General features: G+C 40.4%; 1 protein-coding gene across 1 annotated transcript in view; it reads right to left on the bottom strand.

Moving 5' to 3' along the window:
• LOC145528635 (uncharacterized) overlaps positions 1–24,789 on the bottom strand; it is a 576,677-nt gene that overhangs the window by 302,514 nt on the left and 249,374 nt on the right. The window contains exon 4 of the mRNA XM_081547288.1: positions 17,622–17,792. Coding sequence (XP_081403414.1) covers positions 17,622–17,792 — 171 coding nt within the window. The remainder of the gene's footprint in view (positions 1–17,621; positions 17,793–24,789) is intronic.

Raw genomic sequence — 24,789 nt, 5'->3', positions numbered from 1 at the left:
ACCCCTTCACTTGTTGATCAGTCACCGAGTTGTGTCCAACTCTTTGTGACCCCGTGGACTGCAACACGTCAGACTCCTTTGTCCTTCACTATCTCTCAGAGTTTGCTCAAATTCATGTCTACTGAGTCAGTGATGCTATCTAGCCATCTCATCCTCTGCTGTCCCCTTTCCTCCTGGCCTCAGTCCTTTCCAGCATTAGGGTCTTTTCCAATGAGTCGGCTCTTTGCATCAGGTGGCCAAAGTATTGGCGCTTCAGCTTCAGCATCAATCCTTCCAATGAACACCCAGGAATGATCTCCTTTAGGATGGACTGGTTGGATCTCCTTGGAGTCCAAGGGACTCTCAAGAGTCTTCTCCAGCACCACAGTTTGAAAGCATCAATTGTTCAGTGTTCAGCCGAAGTTGTGGTCCAACTCTCACATCTGTACCTGACTACTGGAAAGACCATAGCTTTGACTATACGGACCTTCATGAGCAATAGCAAGGATTTCTCTGTGCCGGTTCCCCCAGTTAGCCATTCTCCTTCATAGCAAGATGGTTAATTCTACCCACAGGCACAATTAAGTGCAGAATGCAAGACATTCTCTCCCTGCCTTACTGGAGGGACCTAAAGCTTCACTGAAACTGCAGCAGACAGCGATATATCCCTTATAATTTGGATATTAAAACCAAAATTACAAAATAGATGTGTGCAGTAAAGAAGAGAGTTAAATTTTGGGGTTTAAAAATCTGAGCAGGTTGCTGTTTGTCTTTTCACCCGTTGTTATACCTATGTTTATGCACAGGATTTTAGAGCAACTATTTCTTTCTGTTAAGGATCAACACTGAAGAAGAAAACACACATACACGTACACACAAATTATTGAGTAGGACTTGAACCACTAGTGTATTATTTGAATGATACAAATAAGATTATCCAGAGTTATTTCATATCATAGAAAAATACTTGAAGGCACAGTGTACCCAAAGTCTGCTGATGTGAGAACTTTGTTGATGTCTTGCCAGAAAGTCAAATATGCATGTGAAGTGTTAGTCGCTCAGTTGCATCCGACTCTCTGGGACCCCATGGAATGTGTCCTGCCAGGATCCGCTGTCCATGTAATTCTTCAGCCAAAAATACTGGAGTGGGTAGCCATTCCCTTCTCCAGGGGATCTTCCCAACCCAGGGATCAAACTTAAGTCTCCTGCATTGCAGGTAGATTCTTTACCATCTGAGCCACCAGAGAAGCCCATGCACTTAGCCCAGTGGTCATTTGACAGTCTGAGGCTGCCTTACCCTCTACCATCTCTGGTAATCTAAGCAGGACTACACAGTGTCTTGATTTGAGGAATATGAGGAAGAGGCCTCCATTCTTACAAAGCTACATCTTTGCGCAGGAAGAAAAGGATGCTTCAGGTCTGGTTACAAAGATCTTCATACAAGACATATGGTGTGAAGATAAACAAAAGCCACACTTACATGTAAGCAGCATTTTTTTCCCTTGAAATTATATTTAAAATCATTTAAAAATCCAATTCCTGCAGTTAATATAAGTGCCAATGTGAGAAAAGCTAAGCTGTCAATTTTCACTTTGCCAATTTCCCAAGGAGAAACAAAGATTTTTTTCATGTGTGTGAGAATTCCCAAATTTAGTCAAGACTGGAATTTCACTGTTTTTATTTTTATAGCAGCAGTGTTTTCCCCATAGGGGGAAAAATGAAGAAACTGGGAAAACAGACAATTTGCCATTGACTGAGAGACAGCACTGGGAGTGAGGGGTGGAAATCATAACAAATTTTCAATATTCATCCTGAGGGATTTGGTCGGTTATTTGGTCAAACCCAGATGAGGATGTCAAATAATGCTGATACAGGGACCCTGAAAAATCACCTTTTGTTTTTGTGGAAAGAAGGAGAGAGGAAATTGAGGTGAAACTACAAAATGTTTCTTTTTTTCTTTTTTTTTTTCACGAAACCAGCGAAAGAGAAGGTCCTCTTTAGCCGCCAGTGCAAATGTTTTTGCAAAGTTCAACTGCCAAGTGTCCTTTGATGCCTGCCAGGTTTTATAATTGAAAGATACCTTTTTAAATGAACTTGCTGGCTTTTTATTGGACAAGAGAAGCCTTCCCACAACTGGATGGTTCTCTTTCTTCCAGCGAGACCCAGCTCCTTCAAGGGCTTCATTGAAGATCTGTGATGTTGGAAGGCTCATCACCATGGGAGCAAAATACTCAGTGGCATTATTTTAGACCACGTACATTGTTTAAGGCTTCTCATTCTACAAAATCATATGATGCAATGCAAATCATAATCTCTGAGCAATGTCGGATAATTGGCTCCTATGTGAGGATCTTATTGGTCTGCTACTAAAACTGAATCTCATCTTCTTTTGAAAAACTTTGCAAAAAAACCTGAACTGGGAGAATAACCAAATAGGTATAGTGAAAGCAAACACTAAGGTCTGTGAGAAAACTATTATTTTTGTAGAGGGAAAGACTGCATAAAGACACTGAAAGTGTGTTTTCATTGCACTCCATCAAGACATTTAATAAAACTGCCATTCCCAACACACGACTGGCTACTTTAGAATTGTTTTCCCAGTTACTCAGCAGGAAACTAACATCTGAACCCACCAATCTTTTGAGTTGCAAATTCAATTTTAAACTTTTTATTTAAAAGGCTTCAAGAATATCTATCTCTCCAGGCAGAGGGATGATAATAACATTAAGCTTTATGAATTATTACTTTCCAATCAAGGGTGACAGACTTGCTTATATGAACAGGGTGAGACTTTTCATAAGCAGTAGAGTTCCATCCAAGTTCTCCTGATTCTATTTTGCCAAAGAAAGGAAAAGGATATTACATTTTAAAATAAAATTCCTCCAAATAAAATCCTACCAAAGCTTAATGTCTGAGAGTTCTTGTGGTGCCTTTATGTTGTAAATGCTGAGGTTTTATATTACTTATATAAGCTTTAGTCTCCAATAGAGCTGGCAAACAAAACCCAAGAATGCTGAAACAGCTGTAGTACTGTATCTGAGTCATTTGGACCAAAACAGCATGGGGACATGAAACAGAAGTCCACGGCAACTCTTCATTTCAACTTCCAGACAAAGAACTAGCAATGGCTGCTAATCTCATGAAAACTCAGTGAGGCATACAAGTTGGATGTTAAGGCTGATACTCGCTAATATTTTTAAAGGGTCACTTCAAAGGAAGACTCCAGGTTCTTAGAACTAAAACCAATTCCTTAGAGGCTTTGATTGTATTATCATTACAAAGAGTGAATCTCACAGATATCCAAACAGCCAACACTAGTCAACAAGACATGTATTTTAAATAAGAGAGCCTAACAAGGATGACCACCAGGCTCTACATTAAACTATATTACTTCATACTCCCATTAATTCAGAGTCTTCAGGACTAGCTTGAAGTTCCCTAAGCAAATCCCAAGCAAATCAAGGATGTAAAGAACTATAATTTAAATAGCTTGAGATAAACTGTTTCTTAAAACCTTTTAAAAAATAATCTAGAAGTATTTCTTCCACTGTAAATAACTGACACATTAATTATAAATAATGCTTTAAGAGTGACATGCAAGACCCCCTGGAGGCAATGCTCTCTTTTCATACACAGTTTAAGTTACTCAGTGCCTGAGAAGGCAATAAACTCTTTAGCTTTAAATATAGTTTATTAAAAGCGTGTGCCTCACAAATTCAGGTTGCCTTGCCTCCATTAGTCTGAAATAATAAATTTTTATTGCAGTCCTTCAGTGCACATTGTTCCCGGACCATTAACTCACTATGGAACCTTAGGCAAGTTACTTAACCTCTCTGAGCCTCAGTTTTTTTCTCCAAATAACAGCACCTATTTTAACAATGGTTAATGTATGTGAAGTACTTAGCAGACTACATGAAACAAAGCAGGCACTCAGTACATCACAGTTATTGTTTATCTTAGTTGTAGTCTTAAAGAGACAATACAGGGGTTTGGTTGCCATTTTAAGGTATTAATTTATAACTTCTCAGATTTGATCACCTTAAATCTATAATGATTAAGGTGAGTTTAACGAGAGCCCAAGAGGGAATGTCATCACCAGTTCAAGGGAGGAAGAAAAGCTAAGGATTCATTCAACAGGCGTGTGTGTGTGCTTAGTCCCTTCAGTTGTGTCCAACTCTTTGCAACCCTATGGACTATAGCCCTCCAGGCTCTTCTGTCCATGGGATTCTCCAGGCAAGAATTCTGGAGTGTGTTGCCATGCTCTTCTCCAGGGGAATCTTCCCAACCCGGGATCAAACTCAGGTCTCCCACACTGTAGGCAGATTCTTTACCATCCTGAGCCACAGGGAAACTCCCCATTCAGTGAGCATCATATCCCAATAATCCATCACATAGCTAGTAAGGCACCCTCTTTAAGGCCAAAGACTCTTGGCAAACAAGGACTGGGTATCAATGAGGAAAGTCACCTGAATGAGGAAATCCAGACACACAGACTCAGACTAATCACTCATATTAAATCACATTCCACTGTGCCCAGTCCACCTCCTCCATCTCTGTAGGCTAAGACTTCTGAAAGAGGTTAGAGTTTCTTCAAATATCCGTATCCAGAGAACTGTAATTATTTGACACATCTAGAGGTACCTTGGGAAACGCCGCTTGCAAGAAGACTTCATTTGACCTGATTCACAGACCACCTAATGCAGCCTTATCTTAAGGGATATTTGACAAAAACCTTCAGAGGCAAGTGAGGAACATTGGCTGCACCGATTTATATTCCCACCAGCAGTGTAGGAGGGCTCTAAAAGGAACTATTTTTATAACTGAATGCCAAAAGTTATATAACCTAGCTGAACAGACAAACCCTAGGAAGACACAAATTATAGAAATTGACTCAGGAAGAAATAGAAAACACAAATAAATCTTTACAAGAAAAGAGACTGAACTAGTAATCAAAAACTCTCCACAAAAGAAAAGCTCAGGACCAGATGGCTTTAGTGATAAATGCTGCTGCTGCTGCTAAGTTGCTTCAGTTGTGTCCGACTCTGTGCGACCCCATAGACGGCAGCCCACCAGGCTCCCCCGTCCCTGGGATTCTCCAGGCAAGAACACTGGAGTGGGTTGCCATTTCCTTCTACAATGCATGAAAGTGAAAAGTAAAAGTGAAGCCGTTCAGTCATGTCCAACTCGTAGCGACCCCATGGACTGTAGCCTACCAGGCTCCTCCATCCATGGGATTTTCCAGGCAAGAGTATTAGAGTGGGTTGCCATTGCCTTCTCCAGTGATAAATGCTATCAAGTGTTTAAAGAACACTTAATGCCAATCCTTCATAAACTCTTCCCCCAAATAGAATGGAAGCATATATTTCTCAACTCATTCTACACGATCACGTTACCTTGATACCAAAACCAAAGGCATCATAAGAAAACTACAGATCTATATGCCTTATGAATGTATTTGAGAATTTTTGCAAATTCAGCAACATAAAAAGAAAAGGAGGGGGAATTACACAAAATAATGAGCTGGAATTTATCCCTGAAATTCAAGGTTGATTCAACACACTAAAAGTAATCAATATCATGCACCATATTAGTATAAAAAAAGAACAAATATCCCAGAATCATCTCAATAGACACAGAAAAAGTATCTGACTAAAGCCGAATGATAAATGATAAAAATGTTGTCACGTGAGAATATACAACACACAAATAAAAAGGAGCTTCCTCAACTTAATAAACAGCATCTAAGGAAAACCCACAGCTAAAATCATACTTAATGCTGAAAATCAGAAAGCTTTCCCACTAATATCAGGAAAAGAATGCTGTTTCTAGCCACTCCTACTCAACATTATATTAAATGTTCCAATCAGGACAATTACAGAAGAAAAAGAAATAAAAGATATCCAGATTAGAAAGGAAGAAGTAAATCTATTTATATTTGCTGATGACATGATCTTGTAAACAGAAACTTCTAAGGAATCCAGAAATATCTATGAGTGCTAATAAACCAGCTTATCAAGCTTACAGGAAATAAGCTCAATTTAGAAAATTCAGTTATATTTCTATGCACTGGCAATGAACAATCAGAAAATGAGCTTAAGAAAATTTCCTTTACAAGAGTGTTAAAAAGAATAAAATACTTGGGAATAAATTTAACAAAAATGTGTCAGACTTGTACAGTGAAAAATACAAAACATCATTGAAAGAAACTTTGCTGCTGCTGCTGCTAAGTTGCTTCAGTCGTGTCCGACTCTGTGCGACCCCATAGAGGGTAGCCCACCAGGCTCCCCCGTCCCTGGGATTCTCCAGGCAAGAACACTGGAGTGGGTTGCCATTTCCTTCTCCAATGCATGAAAGTGAAAAGTGAAAGTGAAGTCACTCAGTCGTGTCCGACTCTTCAAGACCCTGAGACCCCATGGACTGCAGCCCACCAGGCTCCTCCATCCATGGGGTTTTCCAGGCAAGAGTACTGGAGTGGGGCGCCATCGTCTTTTCTGAAAGAAACTTTAAAACATCTTAATAACTAGAAATACATCTAGCGTTCATGGACTAGAAAACTTAAAACTATTTGGATAGAAATACTCACTGGATTAATTTATAGATTTCACACCATCTCTACCAAAATTCCAAATATCTTTTCATGGAAAAAACTGACAAGCTAATCCTAAAGTTCATGTGGAAACTCAAGGGACTGAGAATAACTGAAACAACCTGAAAAAGAAGAACAAACTTGGAAGATCACACTTCCCAATTTTGAAAGCTACAGCATAAAGTTTCAGCAATCAAGACCATAGCATAAGGATTCATATAGATTAATGGAATAGGGTTGAGAGTATAAAAGTAAACCAATAAATGTACGATCAATTGACTTGTGACAAGAGTATCAAGACAATTCAACGGGGGAAACAATGGTCTTTGAAACAAATGGTGCAAAACAACTGGCTATCCACGTGCAAAAGAATAAAATCAGACACTGCCTCGCTCTATATACCAAAAAGAAAAGAAATGTCAAAATTCTAAATGCAAAATCACCAGCTATAAAGATCTTAGAATAATCAATAGCTAATGCTATACATAACACCAGAAACACAAGCAGCAAAAGAAAAAAGTAGATAAATTGGACTTCAGCAAAGCAAAAAAAGAGCACCATCAAGAAAGTAAAAAGTCAGCCCATAACATGGGAGAAAATATTTGTAAACCATGTATCTGATAAGGGTCTAATATCCAAAATATATAAAAACTATTATAACCCAACAATAAAAAGACAAAATACTCAGTTAAAAAACAGGAAGACAATTTTAAACACTTATCCAAAGAAGCTATACAAATAGACAGGAAGCACATGAAACGTTGTTCAACATCATTAGTTGTTAGAGAAATACAAATCAAAACCACAATGAGATAATATTTCACATCCACTAGGACAGGTTTAACTAGAAAGCAACATATACTTATTGGTGAATATAAGGCAAGACTGGAACTGTCATTCAATGTTTGTAGGAATATAAAATGATACAGTCACGTTTAAAATGAGTTGGGCATTTCCTCAAAAAGTTAAATAAAGAGTTATATCTTATCAGTTCCACTTCTAACTATACACCCAAGAGAATAAAAAACATATCTCCACAAAAATCTTATATGTCATAGAAGTATTAATCATGATAGCTAAAAAGTGGAAATAATACAAATATCTATTAACTGATGAATAGATAAAATATGGAGTATTCAAAGAACAGAATATTATTCAGTCACAAAAGAAATGAAATTTTGATATATGCTGCAACATAGATGAACTTTGTAAGCATTATGCTAAGTGAAAGATGCCAGACACAAGATCACATATGGTATGACTCAATTTATATGATACATCCAAAATAGGCAAATTCATAGACCCTGAAAGTAGCGTAGTAGTTACCAGGGACAGAGAAAGGGGAGTGACTGCTAATGAATATGAGGTTTCTTTTAAAGTGATGAAAATGCTCTGGAATTAGATATTGGTTACAGCTGCACGATGTTATGAACATACTAAAAAAACACTGAACTGTACACTTTAAATGAATGATTTGTGTATGTGAATTATGTCTCAGATATTTTTTTAAAAAGTCTAGACCTTGACATATCATTCCTGAAATTCCTATTTCAAATCCTGAAAGATGATGCTGTGAAAGTACTGCACTCAATATGCCAGCAAATATGGAAAACTCAGCAGTGGCCACAGGACTGGAAAAGGTCAGTTTTCATTCCAATCCCAAAGAAAGGCAATGCCAAAGAATGCTCAAACTACCGCACAATTGTACTCATCTCACATGCTAGTAAAGTAATGCTCAAAATTCTCCAAGCCAGGCTTCAGCAATACGTGAACCGTGAACTTACAGATGTTCAAGCTGGTTTTAGAAAAGGCAGAGGAACCAGAGATCAAATTGCCAACATCTGCTGGATCATCGAAAAAGCAAGAGAGTTCCAGAAAAACATCTATTTCTGCTTTCTTGACTATGCCAAAGCCTTTGACTGTGTGGATCACAATAAACTGTGGAAAATTCTGAAAGAGATGGGAATACCAGACCATCTGACCTGTCTCTTGAGAAACCTCTATGCAGGTCAGGAAGCAACAGTTAGAATTGGACATGGAACAACGGACTGGTTCCAAATAGGAAAAGGAGAGTGTCAAGGCTGTATATTGTCACCCTGCTTATTTAACTTATATGCAGAGTACATCATGAGAAACACTGGGCTGGAGGAAGCACAAGCTGGAATCAAGATTGCCAGGAGAAATATCAATAACCTCACATATGCAGATGACACCACCCTTATGGCAGAAAGCTAAGAAGAACTAAAGAGCTTCTTGATGAAAGTGAGAGAGGAGAGTGAAAAAGTTGGCTGAAAGCTCAACATTCAGAAAACTAACATCATGGCATCTGGTCCCATCACTTCATGGGAAATAGATGGGGAAACAATGGAAACAGTGTCAGACTTTATTTTGGGGGGCTCCAAAATCACTGCTGATGGTGCTTGTAGCCATGAAATTAAAAGATGCTTACTCCTTGCAAGGAAAGTTATGACCAACCTAGACAGCATATTAAAAAGCAGAGACATTACTTTGCCAACAAAGGTCCGTCTAGTCAAGGCTATGGTTTTTCCAGTGGTCATGTATGGATGTGAGAGTTGGATGGTGAAGAAAGCTGAGCGCCGAAGAATTAATGCTTTTAAACTGTGGTGTTGGAGAAGACTCTTGAGAGTCCCTTGGACTGTAAGAAGATCCAACCAGTCCATCCTAAAGGAGATCAGTCCTGGGTGTTCATTGGAAGGACTGATGTTGAAGCTGAAACTCCAATACTTTGGCCACCTCATGCGAAGAGTTGACTCATTGGAAAAGACCCTAATGCTGGGAAGGATTGGGGGCAGGAGGAGAAGGGGACGACAGAGGATGAGATGGCTGGATGGCATCACCGACTCGATGGGCATGGGCTTGGGTAGACTCCGGCAGTTGGTGATGGACAGGGAGACCCAGCGTGCTGTGATTCATAGGGTCACAAAGAGTTGGACATGACTGAGCGACCTAACTGAACTAAACTGACATATCATTCCAAATATTTAAATTAGTGGAGTTTGCTCCTGAGACTTGTAATAAGTAGAGGGTGGTCATCAAGATCAAGAATAGAGCCTTTTAGAAGATGAGGAAAATGAGAAATAAGCAGGAGACCAAGCCTCCATGATTTTTAAGGTGAGCAGCAGGGGGAGCCCTTGATAACAAAGAAAATTACAAAAATAATATTTATGCTTCTGATCATAAAGTTAATACATTATTTTTTGCAGAAAATCTGAAGAAATATCAAATAAACTTAATTTTAAAACCAGTGATAATTCTACTATCTTGAAAACCACTATTAATATTTCATTTGTGCAAATCCTTCCAGTCTTTTTTCAGCATACCTACGCATGTACATGCATATATAACCAAACCCACATTTTTTACAAAAGTAGAAGCATTTTGTACATGCAATTTTGCATCCTATTTTTCCACTTCATAATATCTTTTTACATTTTTCCTAAGTCTTCAGTATTTTCGAGAACATGATTTTCAGTGCTTACAGATGTATTATAATTAATTAAACCTATTTTTTAGAATGTTTCCCTGTTATAAATAACACTGTGATAATCACCCTTGAACCTAAATCTTTGTATTTCTCAAAAAATATTTTCTAAGGACAGATTCCTAGAAGAGGAATTATTAGGTCAAATACCATTCACAGTTTTAAGTCTTTGAATGCATCTTGCCACATTTACAATGAGAAAACTTCAAAAATCTTTATACTTCCCTCAGCACTATATAATCCTTTTTCCTGAACTTTTCTCCAAATATGTAATTATCTGATTTGTTTGTTTAAAACAGGTGCCAACTTGAGAAACAAAAACTAATCTTTCTTTAATTATTTTTAAATAAATAGTAAGCTTGAAATATTTTCTGAGTTATTATCTAATTGTTTTCGGCTTGTCAGTTCAGTTCAGTCACATCCAGCTCTTTGCAATCCCACGGATGGCAGCACACCAGGCTTCCCTGTCCTTCACCAACTCTCAGAGCTTGCTCAAACTCATGTTCATCGAGTCAGTGATACCATTCAACCATCTCATCCTCTGTCGTTCCCTTCTCCTCCTGCCTTCAACCTTTCCCAGCATCAGGATCTTTTCCAATGAGTCAGCTCTTCACATCAGGTGGCCAAAGTATTGGAGTTTCAGCTTCAGCATCAGTTTTTCCAATGAATATTCAGGACTCATTTCCTTTAGGATGGATTGGTTTGATCTTGTAGTCCAAGGGACTCTCAAGAGTCTTCTCCAACACCACAGTTCGAAAGCATTAATTCTTCAGCGCTCAGCTTTCTTTGTAGTCCAACTCTCACATCCCTACATGACTACTGTACATATATGTACAATTCTGCTTCTACAAATTGCCTTTTTGTGAACATTGACAATTTTTTTGTTTAGATTATTTATCTTCTAATTATTGATTTCTAGAAGCTTTTCATGTATTACCTATGTTTATATCTTTGTCTTATATTTTGCCATTTTTCAGGTTTTTCTTTGCTTTATGCTTTTTTGTCACAAGTTTTGATATATACAAGCTTTCAGTTTTATACCAAAAAAAATTGATCTTTTCATAAATTCTTCCTCTACATTTTTGCTTAAAAAGTACTTCCGTGAAGCAGGAATTGATGACTATTTACCATAATTTATTTTATTCTTTTGTTTTTTAAAAAATTTATTTAATGTTTATGTATTTAATCCCTCCAGAACTTATTTAGGGATATGGTATGTGTCCCCATGGCTAGGGCAGGGCATCATCTGATGGCAGCAACCCGTCTGGGGTTGGCAACAGCCAAGGGCGGGATGGGTCAGGAGAATGTGGGTCAGCCCTTCCAGCGCAAAAAGGAAGGGAAGGTTGATTTTTAGTGGTATCGATGAGGAAAGTGGTTCTGAAATGTTTTTCACAGAAATAGAAACCAATGAAACAGACACCGGCACTCTACTGCTTTAGAAAAAGAAAGAGCTGGACAACAGACAAGCAAGCAATTGGCAGCTACTGCCAACCTCGGAAACTTGTCATATTCAGTTTGTTCCCCTAAAGAGGTACATACCCACACCACCCAAGGATAGTTAAGTGGTAAAACACAGATCTGCTGGTTGGGGCTCCAGTCATAGCAGCAAACACCACTGCATCTCACAATGGCCAGGCAACTTGCAAAGCACAATCACACCACTCTCCCCAGGTCCCTGCCCCCAAGCCATCCCAGCTGCTGGCAGGGATCAGACAAGCAGCTTCTAACCTGGACTCCAGAACCCGGGAGAGATACAGCTTGATTTTACCATAAAGCCTTCCTAATGCTCCAGGGATTTGTCCCAGTGAGAGGAGAATGCTTTATGAGAATTAGAGCCAATTTCTCCAGCCCAGGGTGTGTGCCCAGAACTGGGGAGCCAGTCCTCCATCTAGGGTAATTGCTGTGGGTAATGGTGTGGTGCTGCACAGACTTCCTAACCAGCTGGAACTTTCTATTTGCCTGACCATGTTATTACTGGCTCCTGCTAGATTTTAGGGACATTAACCTGCCCATATGTATCTGCTTGTGCCTTGCTGGATGGCTCCAGCTTACAGACTTCTTAGGAAAGGGGCTTTGTGAATTTTCCTTCTACAAGTCTTTTCTCTTTTGTCTTTTTCTCTGCAAGTTGGAGCAGAGGATTTCGGCTTTCTTAGGAACAGTGCATGAACCAGCCAGTCATACCATCACAGAATGTTGTAAAAGCCTGTTTTCAGGTTCCAGACTCGGATCTGTGAAAACGGCCCAGACTCTTCTGAAATTCTGAGCTGACGTTCTAGTATCCAGCCTCCAATTAAGCTCTGCACGTTGCCACAAATAAGTAGGCCAGCCACCTCATCTTCTCCGTGTCAGCTTCTCACGCCCAAAGGAGTGGAGGCAAAAGGGGGAGCACAGGGGACTTGCCCTCAATCACTGACATCGGGTCTTATTCTTTTTTTTTTTTTACAATAAGGCAACACTTCTCTACAATCATGAGGGTAGACCCCAAAGCCCAGAATGTTTTCAGCACACTTCCCACCTCTGCACTGGTGGGTGCATGGTTGATGAGCTTATTGCCCTGTCTGTGGACTCAGCTTGCCGATAAACATAACTAGTTCTAAATGTCCCCATTTACCACCATAAGATGTCTACCACGGCAAGTGGATTCAAGCACAAAATACAATGTGAACAACATGTGGATGGTCTTCAGCTAGTTTGGGCAGCTGGTTGGCCCACTTCACAGAGCCTTGATATAAGGAACTAGGTTTCATGAGATCTCGCACTGAAACTGCCATGTGACAGGAAGCTTGCTCTAAGAGGTTATTTCTACCACAGAAAGAACTGGGGATATAGTTGAAACGCATTTTGGCTTAGAGTCAGAAAGCCAGGTTTTATGCCTAGTCCTTCTTGATCAGTTTGTGGCCATGGGTATCTGTGAGCTATAGCTTTCTGAAGGTCCTACCTGAATAATTACACTTTAAAGAACCATGCTGAGGCTCACATCACATGAGGAAATGTGTGAGAAATTATTCTGTAAACTGGAAAAGTGCACCAATAGAAGAGGCTACTGTTTGTTGTTAGACCTGTATTCGAGGCAGGAGAACCAAGGTTCAGAGAGTAAGAGTTGGAAATGGCCCAGACTGAGCTGCTGAGAGAATTGCCCAGGACTCTACAGACCCTCCCAGTGTCTGCCTTCTGAATTGCGTGGCCGCCTCAGGCAGTGTGTCAGCTCCCTTTAGTGATGAAATGGCCAGTTCTACCATTTGTTGTTGTTTTTTATTGTTTAGTCGTTCAGTCCTGTCCGATTCTTTGGCGACCCCATGGACTGTAGCCTGTCAGGCTCCTCTGTCCATGGGATTCTCTAGGCAAGAATACTGGAGTGGGTTGCCATTTCTTCCTCCAGGGGATATTCCTGACCCAGGTACTGAACCCACCTCTCCTGCACTGGCAGGCAGATTCTTTACTACTGAGCCATTAGGGAAGCACATAATTCCACAATTAGCTGTCCCTAAAACCCAGCCTAAATTATCTGGCTGAAGTAATTTCATTGCTAGCCCTTCAAACTGCCTGAAAGTGAAAGTACTAGTTGCTCAGTCATCTATAACTCTTTGCCACCCCATGGACTATAGCTCATCAGGCTCCTCTGTCCATGGATTCCTCTGGGCAAGAATACTGGAGTGGGTAGCCATTCCCTTCTCCATGGAATCTTCCCCACCCAGGGATTGAACCTGAGTCTCTTGCATTGCACGCAGATTCTTCACCATCTGGGCCACCAGAGAAGCCCCCATCAGTTGCCTGGCTAGTCCTCAATTCACTGGAGAGAGAGTGTTAAGACCATGAACCATCTGACCAAGCTACTGGGTGTGAGTTCATCTCTGCATCCCCCTAACTAGGTGGCTTTAAGCAAGTGACATGACCTGTCTTCAATTGACTCATCTGTAGAATGGCAATAAAAATACTACCTTCCTCAAACTGTTGTGAGAATAAAATGAATAAGAAATGTAATTTGAATAATATCTGGTATATAGAAAGCTACTTGTAGCTATTATTCTTTTCCAATAGGCCACTCTTTAAAAAAAAAAAAAGTATGTTCTAAATTATGAGAAAAGATGGATTTTTTAGGCATAATGGAGACTGGAGCTTTAAGAAATACAGTCCCTCTTCCCCTACTCCAGTGTGAAGGGTCTGGCATGACAAGATAGGTTAGATGACATGGTTCGGTGGAACCACAACGGTGAGCACATGCATGTGGGTGCCTGGGAATGCAGAGCGATGGCATCCTCTCTCTCTGGTGGAGCCCAAGATGGATGAAGATAAGTGTGGCTGAACCCAGGCTCCTCCACGGACTGCTAAGTGACCTTGCAGAAGGATCTCTTTGTAGATTTATTTCCAAAACTTTGCAGCAGAAGAACAATAGTTCCTGCCTCACATGGTTATTGCTTAGAGCAGAGCAGATACACGATGAATTTCAGCTATCATTGCTATTATGATACCATTTGCCATTCCCCAACTTTGTGATTTGAAATTTTGAGAAACTGCATACATTTCATTTTTCGGGTTATAGTAGAAAAGAAAAAGTATCAGATAAATGCAACCTAATGTCATATTTTCTTTTAAAGACAAGAAAAGGAAATGCCACATTATCACTATCTGTTTGTTCATACAGTGTGACAATATAATTGTCCATTCATGTCATATTCTTTTTAAAATATATTTTTACAAAATTTTAAAAAATATTTATTTCACTGTGTCGGGTCTTAATTGTGTGTGGGCTCTCTAGCCGTGGCTCTCGGACTCCACACTGAATGGACTCAGTAGTTGCTCTGCGGCATGCGGGATCTTAGTTCACTGACCAGGGATCAAACTGGTGCCCCCTGCATTGGAAGGTAGATTCTTAACCACTGGACTGCCAGGGAAGTCCTCATGTCAAACTTTTTATGAATTACAGTGAATTGCTTGAGTTTGAAAATATTTCCATACATGAAAGCCCAATCCCCTTTAGACTTCACTCAATTTTCTTTAATAAACTGACCCAGTCGACATGGGTGATGCCAGTCTTTGTTTTTAACATCACATAAAAGACAAGGGGTTCCAAACCAATGTCTACTAATTCCAGTCACTCTGAAGTGTCACTTTCAGTTTTGCTATGGTTTGGCACACATATCTTCACATTTGAAATTGCTCACCAGAATGTTTGAGCAAACTCATAAATGGTAAGAACTGAACAAGTCAAGTGATTTTCAATTTTTAAAAATATCTTCATGGGGCTGGTGACCTGAGTCAGGTCAGCTGTCAAGTTTTGGGTTTGGTAATAAAAGCCATAAAAGGAGTCAGTCAACTGACAGTGCCCAAGGGATAAGACGGCAGGATTTTTCTCTTGCAGCCTCTTGCAGAGCACAAGCTCCATCTCCACCCCTGCAGACAGGGTGTTTGGTTTTTGACCTGTTGGGAGGGTCCCTGGAGAGTGCTAGAAAGCAGACAAGGCTGCCGGTACTGCTCGTACCCGTAAAGTTAGCACAAGATTTAACAGCACTGGAATATACCTGCCCATTTTATTCCTCCAGTCTGATAATCTAGGGTAATTAAGGGAAAGAGCAGAGATTTTGGTGGCTTTTAGCATTTTTTAAAGTTTCATCTGGGCACACACAGAATTGTGGATCAATGTTATCCAGACCTTACCACTGTTTGTTTTTCAGACTCCAAGATTAAACTAAAGACTGGCCTAGCTGAGCAGATATTTTTGCCTTTGTCTGAGAGAAGACAGAGCTTGGGAAAAGAAGGGTGTTCAGAGAGACGGGGTTTCCTGGAGTACCCTCTAAGGGCAGCCAAACACCGGCAGACGGGATTCAACCCTGACGTGCTGAGCACTGTTATCTCCTTCATAGTGAACGGCATGCTCATTTAAATGGGACAGGTTCGCAAATATTTTATATCTTATTAAGGAAACTATTCAAGCGTAGGAAATATGAGGGTTAAATGCCTTGCTTTCATAAACATACTACGATGGAGGAGGAGATTTTAGATATTCTGTAGAAAAATGTAGGGGAAAAAAGTGCTGAATTAGCCCATTCCATTCCATTGAATTGTTCAGCAATTATGGTCATCCCCCATGCCCTAGAAAATTAAAGTACAAGATGAAACTCCAGTCTAAGCCTATCGGCTGCTATGTGACTGCTATGTTACTAAATAAATGACACATCCCATTATAAAAGCATTTGAAACTTATCAAAAGAGGTTTGCTGAATTGGGACTATAATTTTAAAATCATTTGTTGCTAGACTCTACACTTAAATTTTAACCTGAAGCTAAATGTTGCAAAGTTAAATCAATTTTATTTGATCACATGGAGGGGAATTTACACTCTTTCATTTGGGGTAGATGGAACCCTTGACACAGTCTAGAATTTATTAAGACTCCTTTTTCATAGGAACAGTTAACTCTTTGATCCTAGCACTCTCTCTCCTCCTAGAAGAATTATTTAAATGTTACACATCCTTTTTCTTTAACTACCCCAAGCCCAACAGTCACAGAGACAACTTCCCTTTCTATCCCCCCCGCCCCTTTTCTTTTCTCTCTTTCTTTCTTTCTCTTTCTCTCCTTCCCTGAAGTTTATAAAGCGTTCCTTCAGCTTTGGTTTTCCTTTTTGACATTTAAAAATGTGGCTTCTGCCTATAAAACCTCTCCTCTACCCTGCGCAGCCCCACTCCCCTGGGGCTGTTATTGGCATGATCTATAAATTAACTGGAGTCACTTCGAGCCCTCAGTTAGCTTTTAATCAAACATTACCAGCAGTGTTTACTCTTGTGTAATCCTTGGTTGTTACTTAATTTAATGCCCATCAGCATTAAAAAAAAAAAAAAAACACGTTCAGCAAATCCTTGGCGCACACTGTTTGGTTTCTTTCCTCTCCCCTCCCCCACCTTGACCCAAATCAAGCTCCATTTAATCTGGTAAAGGCTTTCTAATAATTTTAATGTGCTAGTGCAGCTTGCTCTCTTAAGGAAATAAGAGTTTGCTCTCTGTGGCAATCAACCCAGAGGCCTTTGTTTTCTGATCCCCATCCCACCTCACATCAAAGAGGCTGAACTGTAAATTGTATAGTTTTTGTTTCTTGTTGCTCTGGCAGTTATTTGTGAGTGATGTAAGATGGGAAGCATCTTCAGACTCACATTTGGAAGATGCTGGTGTGGCCCCTTGAGAAAAACCCACTGGAAACTGACTTTGAAGGTCTGCCCAGTGGTGAGCTAAAAGCGAACATATCACACCATAATTCATACACAACTTTGTGTCTTTTGAACCTTCCTCCCCAGCTGCCACCACCTCTAAAATAAATAAATAGTGCCCTGGCCATTCTACGGTGTGCTGGAGTGGCTTTCCTCTCTCCTTTCATGATGTGAAATCCATCTATAGTCTTGCAGGAGAACTTCCCTAAGGCTGTCCTAAAGACCAAGGAAATACTGACTTCAAATGGAATAGGAAGGCTCAGCCTCAGTGCACAAAGCACATTATTAAGGGAAAAAGAATGTAGGTGAAAATTATGAGTGTACTCTTAAAAGATGCAAAAAGCAGCTCTCCTACCTTGCGCCTCTCCGTTTCTGTGCACTCTGTATAACAGAACATCCTCCTTAGTCCGGGGGCTTTGATTAGTAGCATCATGCTCAGGAGTCCGGGTTTCAGTGCCAAGGAGACAAATGTCACCTTGAAAGTCTCATGCTGTTTCAGGAGATGTGACCGAAACAACGTGGACACCTAAGGAGGAGAAAGAACCCTGCATCAGCGAGGTCTCAACTATTCCATCCTTTTCCCCCCCAAAACTTGACCTCTTCAAATTTCACTGTGTCTCAGTTGTGCTTCTGCTCCCCATCGATTAGAAATCAGGATTCTCTTCTCTACACCACAAGGGAAAACCCTACTGCTAAGAATCCCGACTATGGCAGGATGTCCCTGCTATGTCTCACAGAAGAGCACTCCCTTAGAAGAGCAGTAGGGACACAAAGGGCTAGAAGAAGAAGAAGGAGAAAAGGAGAGACACTAGTGACTGAGGTTTCATCCAACTGCTGCAGTGAATAAATGCCGAAAAATGCATTTCTGCTCTCTCAGATAGGAAAGGAGTTTCCTGGACTGAATCCATGCAGAGTTCATAGTTGGATTTCTAGGAAAGCCTCAATAAGGGCTGAATTATGTGCTATTAACTCAAACTGCAGCTGTCCTGAGGGTCAACAGCTCTCCCTGAGCTCAGGTTACAAGTGCACACTGGTAGCCTGTGCCTGGGGGCTGGTGTCACTGGGAGTCACCCTTGAGATGTGCAAAGCAGCCCAGAAGACACATGCGTCCCTCTCACTAACCACTGGGTCCCTGGGCCTGCCCACCTGTGGGGTGTCACCACCCAGGCTCCAAAGTGCAGCTGTTCCACTATGCAACTTTCCTGAACCATCTTGTGGAACATGCTCAAAGCACAGGACTGCACCGACAAGGACTTTTAAGGTTTAGGAACTCACTCCCAGATAAGAGCTCTTCTCAGCAAGACGATGTGCCCAGGCCCCTCAGGTGCCCAGGCTGCCCTAGTGATAAAGGGAGGTCTGCTGTAGACTCATTGCTCTCCTCATATTCTTATTCCTGATGCTGAGTTACCACTGTCGGCACTTGAGGTTTGTGCTTCCCTTTTCAACTCCCTCTTCACTGTCCCTTACCTGCCCATCCTCACCCAACTTGCTCATTTAACAGTGCCAAGTGGTCGGCTCATATGAAGCGGTGCATGCCTTTAAAGCTCCTTAGAGGAGAGCATGTGACAAATATAAAATGGAAAAAGTTTTAGACAAATATGACATTTCATTTGAGGTATCAGCCATAATAATCTGTATCAATAAATTCATTTGTTTCCTATTTTGTTATTGTGAGTGAGTGTGTGTGTGTGTGTATGTGTGCAGGCACTATGCTGTGTCGCACTCTCTCTCTCTCTCTTCCCCCAGCACATCCCTGCATGTTTTGTTCACTGTGTGATGTCCAGCTCTCCGGTCTCTTCCAATAGCATTGTCCATCCACTGGGGCCTGCCTAGGACCCTGCACTGATCAATGCGAAACCAAACAAATCAGAGGCACTAAGTCGTTTCCACCAGTTCACAAAGGGAAAACTTCGGCATGTTCCCTGCAGGCCAGACATGTGAGTTAAAGCTGCAGAAGGAAGCTGACTTGTAAACCTTCCCTGACTATCAGGATTTACTGTTTATTCTGTCAACCCTGTTTATTCTTTCAACTCTGGTTTCTCAGCAGAACAGCTCATCACACTACACTCAGATTGTGAAGATACACAGAAAACATCCAAGAAGAACCAGAGAGAGCTCAATCCTGCTGATTCATTCACTAAGTCATTTGTTAGCAAGCTGGTTTGGAGTTTCTCTTTTCCACAATATTTCAACACTTAGAGAATTAAAATAGCCAGCTGTTCTCATCTTCAAACAACATATCCTGGATAATTGGGAATTTAAAGTAAGTTTCACTCTTAAAGTCCTCTTCCAAAATACATCTGACCAAAATAGTCAGTTAATGAAATAACTTGGAAACCTAGAGTGTGCAAGACACTCGTGCATGATGTTAAGTACAGAGTCACTTGGCACTTGGTAAACATGCACTGATGCAGACCTGGTTTCCTAAGATTTAAAATGTAGAACCAAACAACTCATACTTTCTCAAATATTATGGCACTAGTGTGAATTTTGGAGAAGGCAATGGCACCCCACTCTAGTACTCTTGCCTGGAAAATCCCATGGACGGAGGAGCCTGGTAGGCTGCAGTCCATGGGGTCGCTAGGAGTCGGACACGACTGAGTGACTTCACTTTCACTTTTCCCTTTCATGCATTGGAGAAGGAAATGGCAACCCACTCCAGTGTTCTTGCCTGGAGAATCCCAGGGACGGGGGAGCCTGGTGGGCTGCCGTCTATAGGGTCGCACAGAGTCGGACAAAACTGAAGCGACTTAGCAGCAGCAGCAGCAGTGTGAATTTACAAGAGGCCAATCAGCAAAGAATCTGCCTGCAATGCAGCAGGCCTGGGTTCGATTCCTGGGTCAGGAAGATCCCCTGGAGAAGGAAATGGCAATCCACTCCAGTATTCTTGCCTGGAAAATCCCATGGACAGAGGAGCCTGGTGAGCTACAGTCCGCGGGGTCGCGAGAGTCAGACACGACTTAGTGACTAAACCATCACCACAGACATCAAACTGGATATGGTGTAGCAGAGAGGCTGTGGGATCAAACAGACCTGGACTCAAACTGAATGCCACGCTTGCTGTGCAACCCAGAACAAATGACACATTCTCACTAGACCTCAGTGTTCTCACCTCTAAAATGGAAATAGTAAGAGCCATCCCTCAACTCAACGAATTTGGGGAGGATTAAGATTAGAAGATATATTGTAAAACCGTTTCTGGCTCAGAGCAAGCATTTCATAAATGAAAACTGCTGGATACTCTTGTCTTACAGAGAACATTTTTGAAAATTGGAAATAATTTTAAAGCTTGGAAAACAATGAAGACCCCTTTGGGGAAATATCTGACTCCCAAATCAGATAATGGAACATCTTGGAAACCCAGACTACTCAGAGCATACTTAAGTGCCAGGGGCAGGGCTCATACCTAGCTGACACTCAATAAACTTTTATTGACACCGACCATGGTTTCTTCAGGTTAAAAATAAAATGTATGGAAGAATTACAGAATCGCTGTGGTTATTTCTGAAATATTATGACATCAAAGTAAGAATTCAAAACACCACCACACACACATAAAAAGCTGGGTACCAGATTTGTTTAAAAGATTAGAAGAACCCAAAACTCAAGTATTGCTTGTAAAGCAGAGGTTCATAAAATTATAAAACCAGAATTAAAAAAGATTTCCTAGAAATGGATAGAGCCTCATCAACTTCAGTGGAGAAATTTCTTCATCTATCATCTGTTGACTCCACAGGGTAAAGTCACCGTGCTGGGGAGGTGTCTGTGTAATCCCAGGGTGAGACCATCAGCTTTTCTATTTAAGTCAAAGAGCTACCAAACTAGAATGGAACACTGGTAGTTTTAAAAATTTAGAGTCAAATTCAAACAGATAATCTCACAGAGGAGAGTTTCCACACATTGATAGAGAAAACTGAGGAAGGCTATATTTAAAGTTTTTCTTTTTATCAAGGTAGAGTTTGCAATGTGACAATGATTAAGCTGTAGGGGAGGCTTTTAACAGACTTTACTCTGCACTTGTACTAACTAACTGAAATATATCATTTGCTTTTCTAATCTTCCTTTGATTTTAGTCTAGAAAATACCATTTATCTTTAGTATTCTTTCTCCTGTGGGTCAAAAGAAGAAACAAGATTTCAGAATTCAATAAAGCATTGATTAATTCATGCTGGTCTCTCTTCTAGGTACCGGATATTAAAAAGGAAGGCCACCAATATATTACCTCCATCCTTAAGAATAAGCCTCTCAGGATCTTTAGGGATACATATTTAAAATGGGCCAATTGCTCTTCAGTAAACGTCAAATAAATGGACCTCTGGAACACTTAAAATTCCATGCTATGTGACTGTATGCTTCAATAACATACACACACAAACACACACACACACACACACACACACACACGCATGCACACCTAGGTCAAAAGGAACAGGAATCAGCACAGGCTAATTGTGTCTCTGACCTATTTTCCACAGTTATTTGCTCTTTGCATATGCAGAACGGAAACATAATGGCAAACCCTCTGCAAAAAGTGGGGGGGGTGTGTGTGCTCATCTCCAAATTAGGGAGGTTTGGCTGCAGATGGGTATGAGAATGCATCGTTTATGGAAACTTTCAGTTGGTAAAGAATCTGCCTGCAATGCGGGAGACCTGGGGTCGATCCCTGGGTTGGGAAGATCACCTGGAGAAGGGAATGGATACCCATTCCAGTATTCTGGCCTGGTATTCATCTCCAAATTAGGGAGGTTTGGCTGCAGGTGGGTATGAGAATGCAGAGTTGATGGAAACTTCACTTTGTATTTATTATTAATATCTTTGTTAAAACCTATGAGCTTAGCCAGCCCAGCTACTCTGACTTGGGAAACATATATATATATATATTTTTTTTAATTGGAGGCTAATTACTTTATAATATTGTAGTAGTTTTTGTCATACATTGACATGAATCAGCCATGGGTGCACATGTGTCCCCCATCCTGAACCCCCCTCCCACCTCCCTCCCCATCCCATCCCTCAGGGTCATCCCAGTGCACCAGCCCTGAGCACCCTGTCTCATGTATCAAACCTGGACTGGCGATCTATTGCCCATATGGTAATATACATGTTTCAATGCTATTCTTCTCAAATGATCCCACCCTCGCCTTCTACCACAAGAGTCCAAAGTCTGTTCTTTACATCTATGTCTCTTTTGCTGTCTTGCATATAGGGTCATCGTTCTTGGGAAATATATCTTGAGGACTCTTAAGCTTTCTGATTCATGTTGTGTAGTTGAGTTGGGTGGACAAAAGCCTAGTAGTTATTTGCGCAAGAGCAACATGTAGGTTTACTTTGTCCTTATATTAGATTAAAACACTTGAGCACTCAAAATGGGGCTCTGTAACAACCTAGAGGGGTAGGATGGGGTGGGAGGAGGGAGGAAAGTTCAAGAGGAAGGGGACATATGTATGCCTATGACTGATTCATGTTGATGTATGGCAGAAACCAACACAACATTGTAAAGCAATTATCTCTCAATTAAAAATAAATAAATTAAAAAAACACACTTGGACAAACAGGCTAAATTTGTTGTTGTATTGCTGGTCAGCATTCTTTAAAAATAAAAAAAGTCATTCTCTAATTATATTCAGGAGAAAGCCGTTAGGGTTCCTCTATAACTTGGCAACAAAAACTTCAGAGTAAATGTGGTCATTTACTCTGGCTTTTCTGGCAGGAAAGAAATTCAGTTTGTAAAAGTTTTAAGTTACAAATAGTGCTCACATATAAATATAACATGAGCATGTTGCAAAGATTTATTTAATATCACTGATATTAAATTTCATATCACTGATATCAGCAGAGAATGAATTTTTGAATAAGACTGCTAGATCAGATAGAACACTGGTTAATGCCACATACAGCAATAAAAGGATCATCTTTTATGATCCTTTTATTTAAAAGAAACCTGTAGAATCATTTTTTCTACTAGATATAAGTCACTTGCATTAGTGCTGGACAAAATCTATGAATTAATATTTCATAGAATCTGAGCGTTAATCAACAGCAAATAGTATTATCAAATAAGGTGCATTTCCTTAAAGAATCCGATAGTCCTTAGATGGACCTATTAGAAAATGCTCCAGTAAGAGAGTGAAAGGACATGCAGCCATTCTTTTGCCTTATTTCAAGTTGAAACTTTGTCTTAACATTAGTAAGTGCTTTTTGGGGAAAGATGTTTCATACAGAAAGACAATTGAGGCTCTGGGACAGATTATTGCATAAATATTAACAAAACAGCATTGCCATTCAAACTATGTTGAATCCTAAGAAATACAGAATTGGAGGTAGAAGCAACCCAAGTGTCCACTGAGGTTTGAATGGATAAACAAAATTTGGTATATACACACAATGGAACACTAGGCAGCCTTAAAAAGAAAGGATGAACCTTGAGAACACTATGCTTTGCAACATAAGCCAGTCACAAAAAGATAAATACTGTATGATTCTACTTACATAAGCTGTCTAGAATAGTCAAATTCACAGAAACAGAAAGTAGAATGGTTTCCAGGGACTGCAATAAGGGAGAATGGGGAGTTGCTATTTATTAGGTATAAAGTTTCAGTTTTGCAAGATGGAAAAGATCTTGAAATTGGTTACACAAACAGTGGGAATAATGCTATTAAATGGCAACCCACGCCAGTATTCTTGCCTGGAGAATCCCACGGACAAAGGAGCCTGGTGGGCTGCAGTCCATGGGGTCGCAAAGAGTTGGACATGACTAAGCGACTCACACACACACACTGTACAATTAGAAATAGTTAAGATGGTAAATTCCATGTTATGTATTTTTTACCATAATGAAAAATAATAAAAATTCAAGAGTTGGTATCACCAATGCAGATTTATGTTATAAAGCAAAGGAATGACTTCCACCAGAGTGAGACCAAGATGCTGAGTGTAAAGCACCATCTCAAGACCATCCCCATGGAAAAGAAATGCAAAAAAGCAAAATGGCTGTCCGAGGAGGCCTTACAGATAGCTGGGAAGAGAAGAGAAGCGAAAAGCAAAGGAGAAAAGGAAAGCTATTCCCTTCTGAATGCAGAGTTCCAAAGAATAGCAAGGAGAGATAAGAAAGCCTTCCTCAGGGATCAATGCAAAGAAATAGAGGAAAACAACAGATTGGGAAAGACTAGAGACCTCTTCAAGAAAATTAGAGATACCAAAGGAACATTTCATGCAAAGAGAGGCTCGATAAAGGACAGAAATGGTATGGACCTAACAAAAGCAGAAGATATTAAGAAGAGGTGGCAAGAATACACAGAAGAACTGTACAAAAAAGATCTTCACGACCCAAATAGTCATGATGGTGTGATCACTCACCTAGAGCCAGACATCCTGGAATGTGAAGTCAAGCGGGCCTCAGAAAGCATCACTACAAACAAAGCTAGTGGAGGTGATGGAATTCCAGTTGAGCTATTTCAAATCCTAAAAGAAGATGCTGTGAAAGTGCTGCACTTGATATGCCAGCAAATTTGGAAAACTCAGCA

Source organism: Giraffa tippelskirchi, chromosome 12 (assembly GCF_054371585.1).
Source record: "Giraffa tippelskirchi isolate mGirTip1 chromosome 12, T2T-mGirTip1v1.2.pri, whole genome shotgun sequence".
In the NCBI taxonomy this organism is placed as follows: Eukaryota; Metazoa; Chordata; class Mammalia; order Artiodactyla; family Giraffidae; genus Giraffa; species Giraffa tippelskirchi.
The sequence above is the reverse complement of the archived record's forward strand: the minus strand, read 5'-3'. Positions and strand labels throughout refer to the sequence as shown.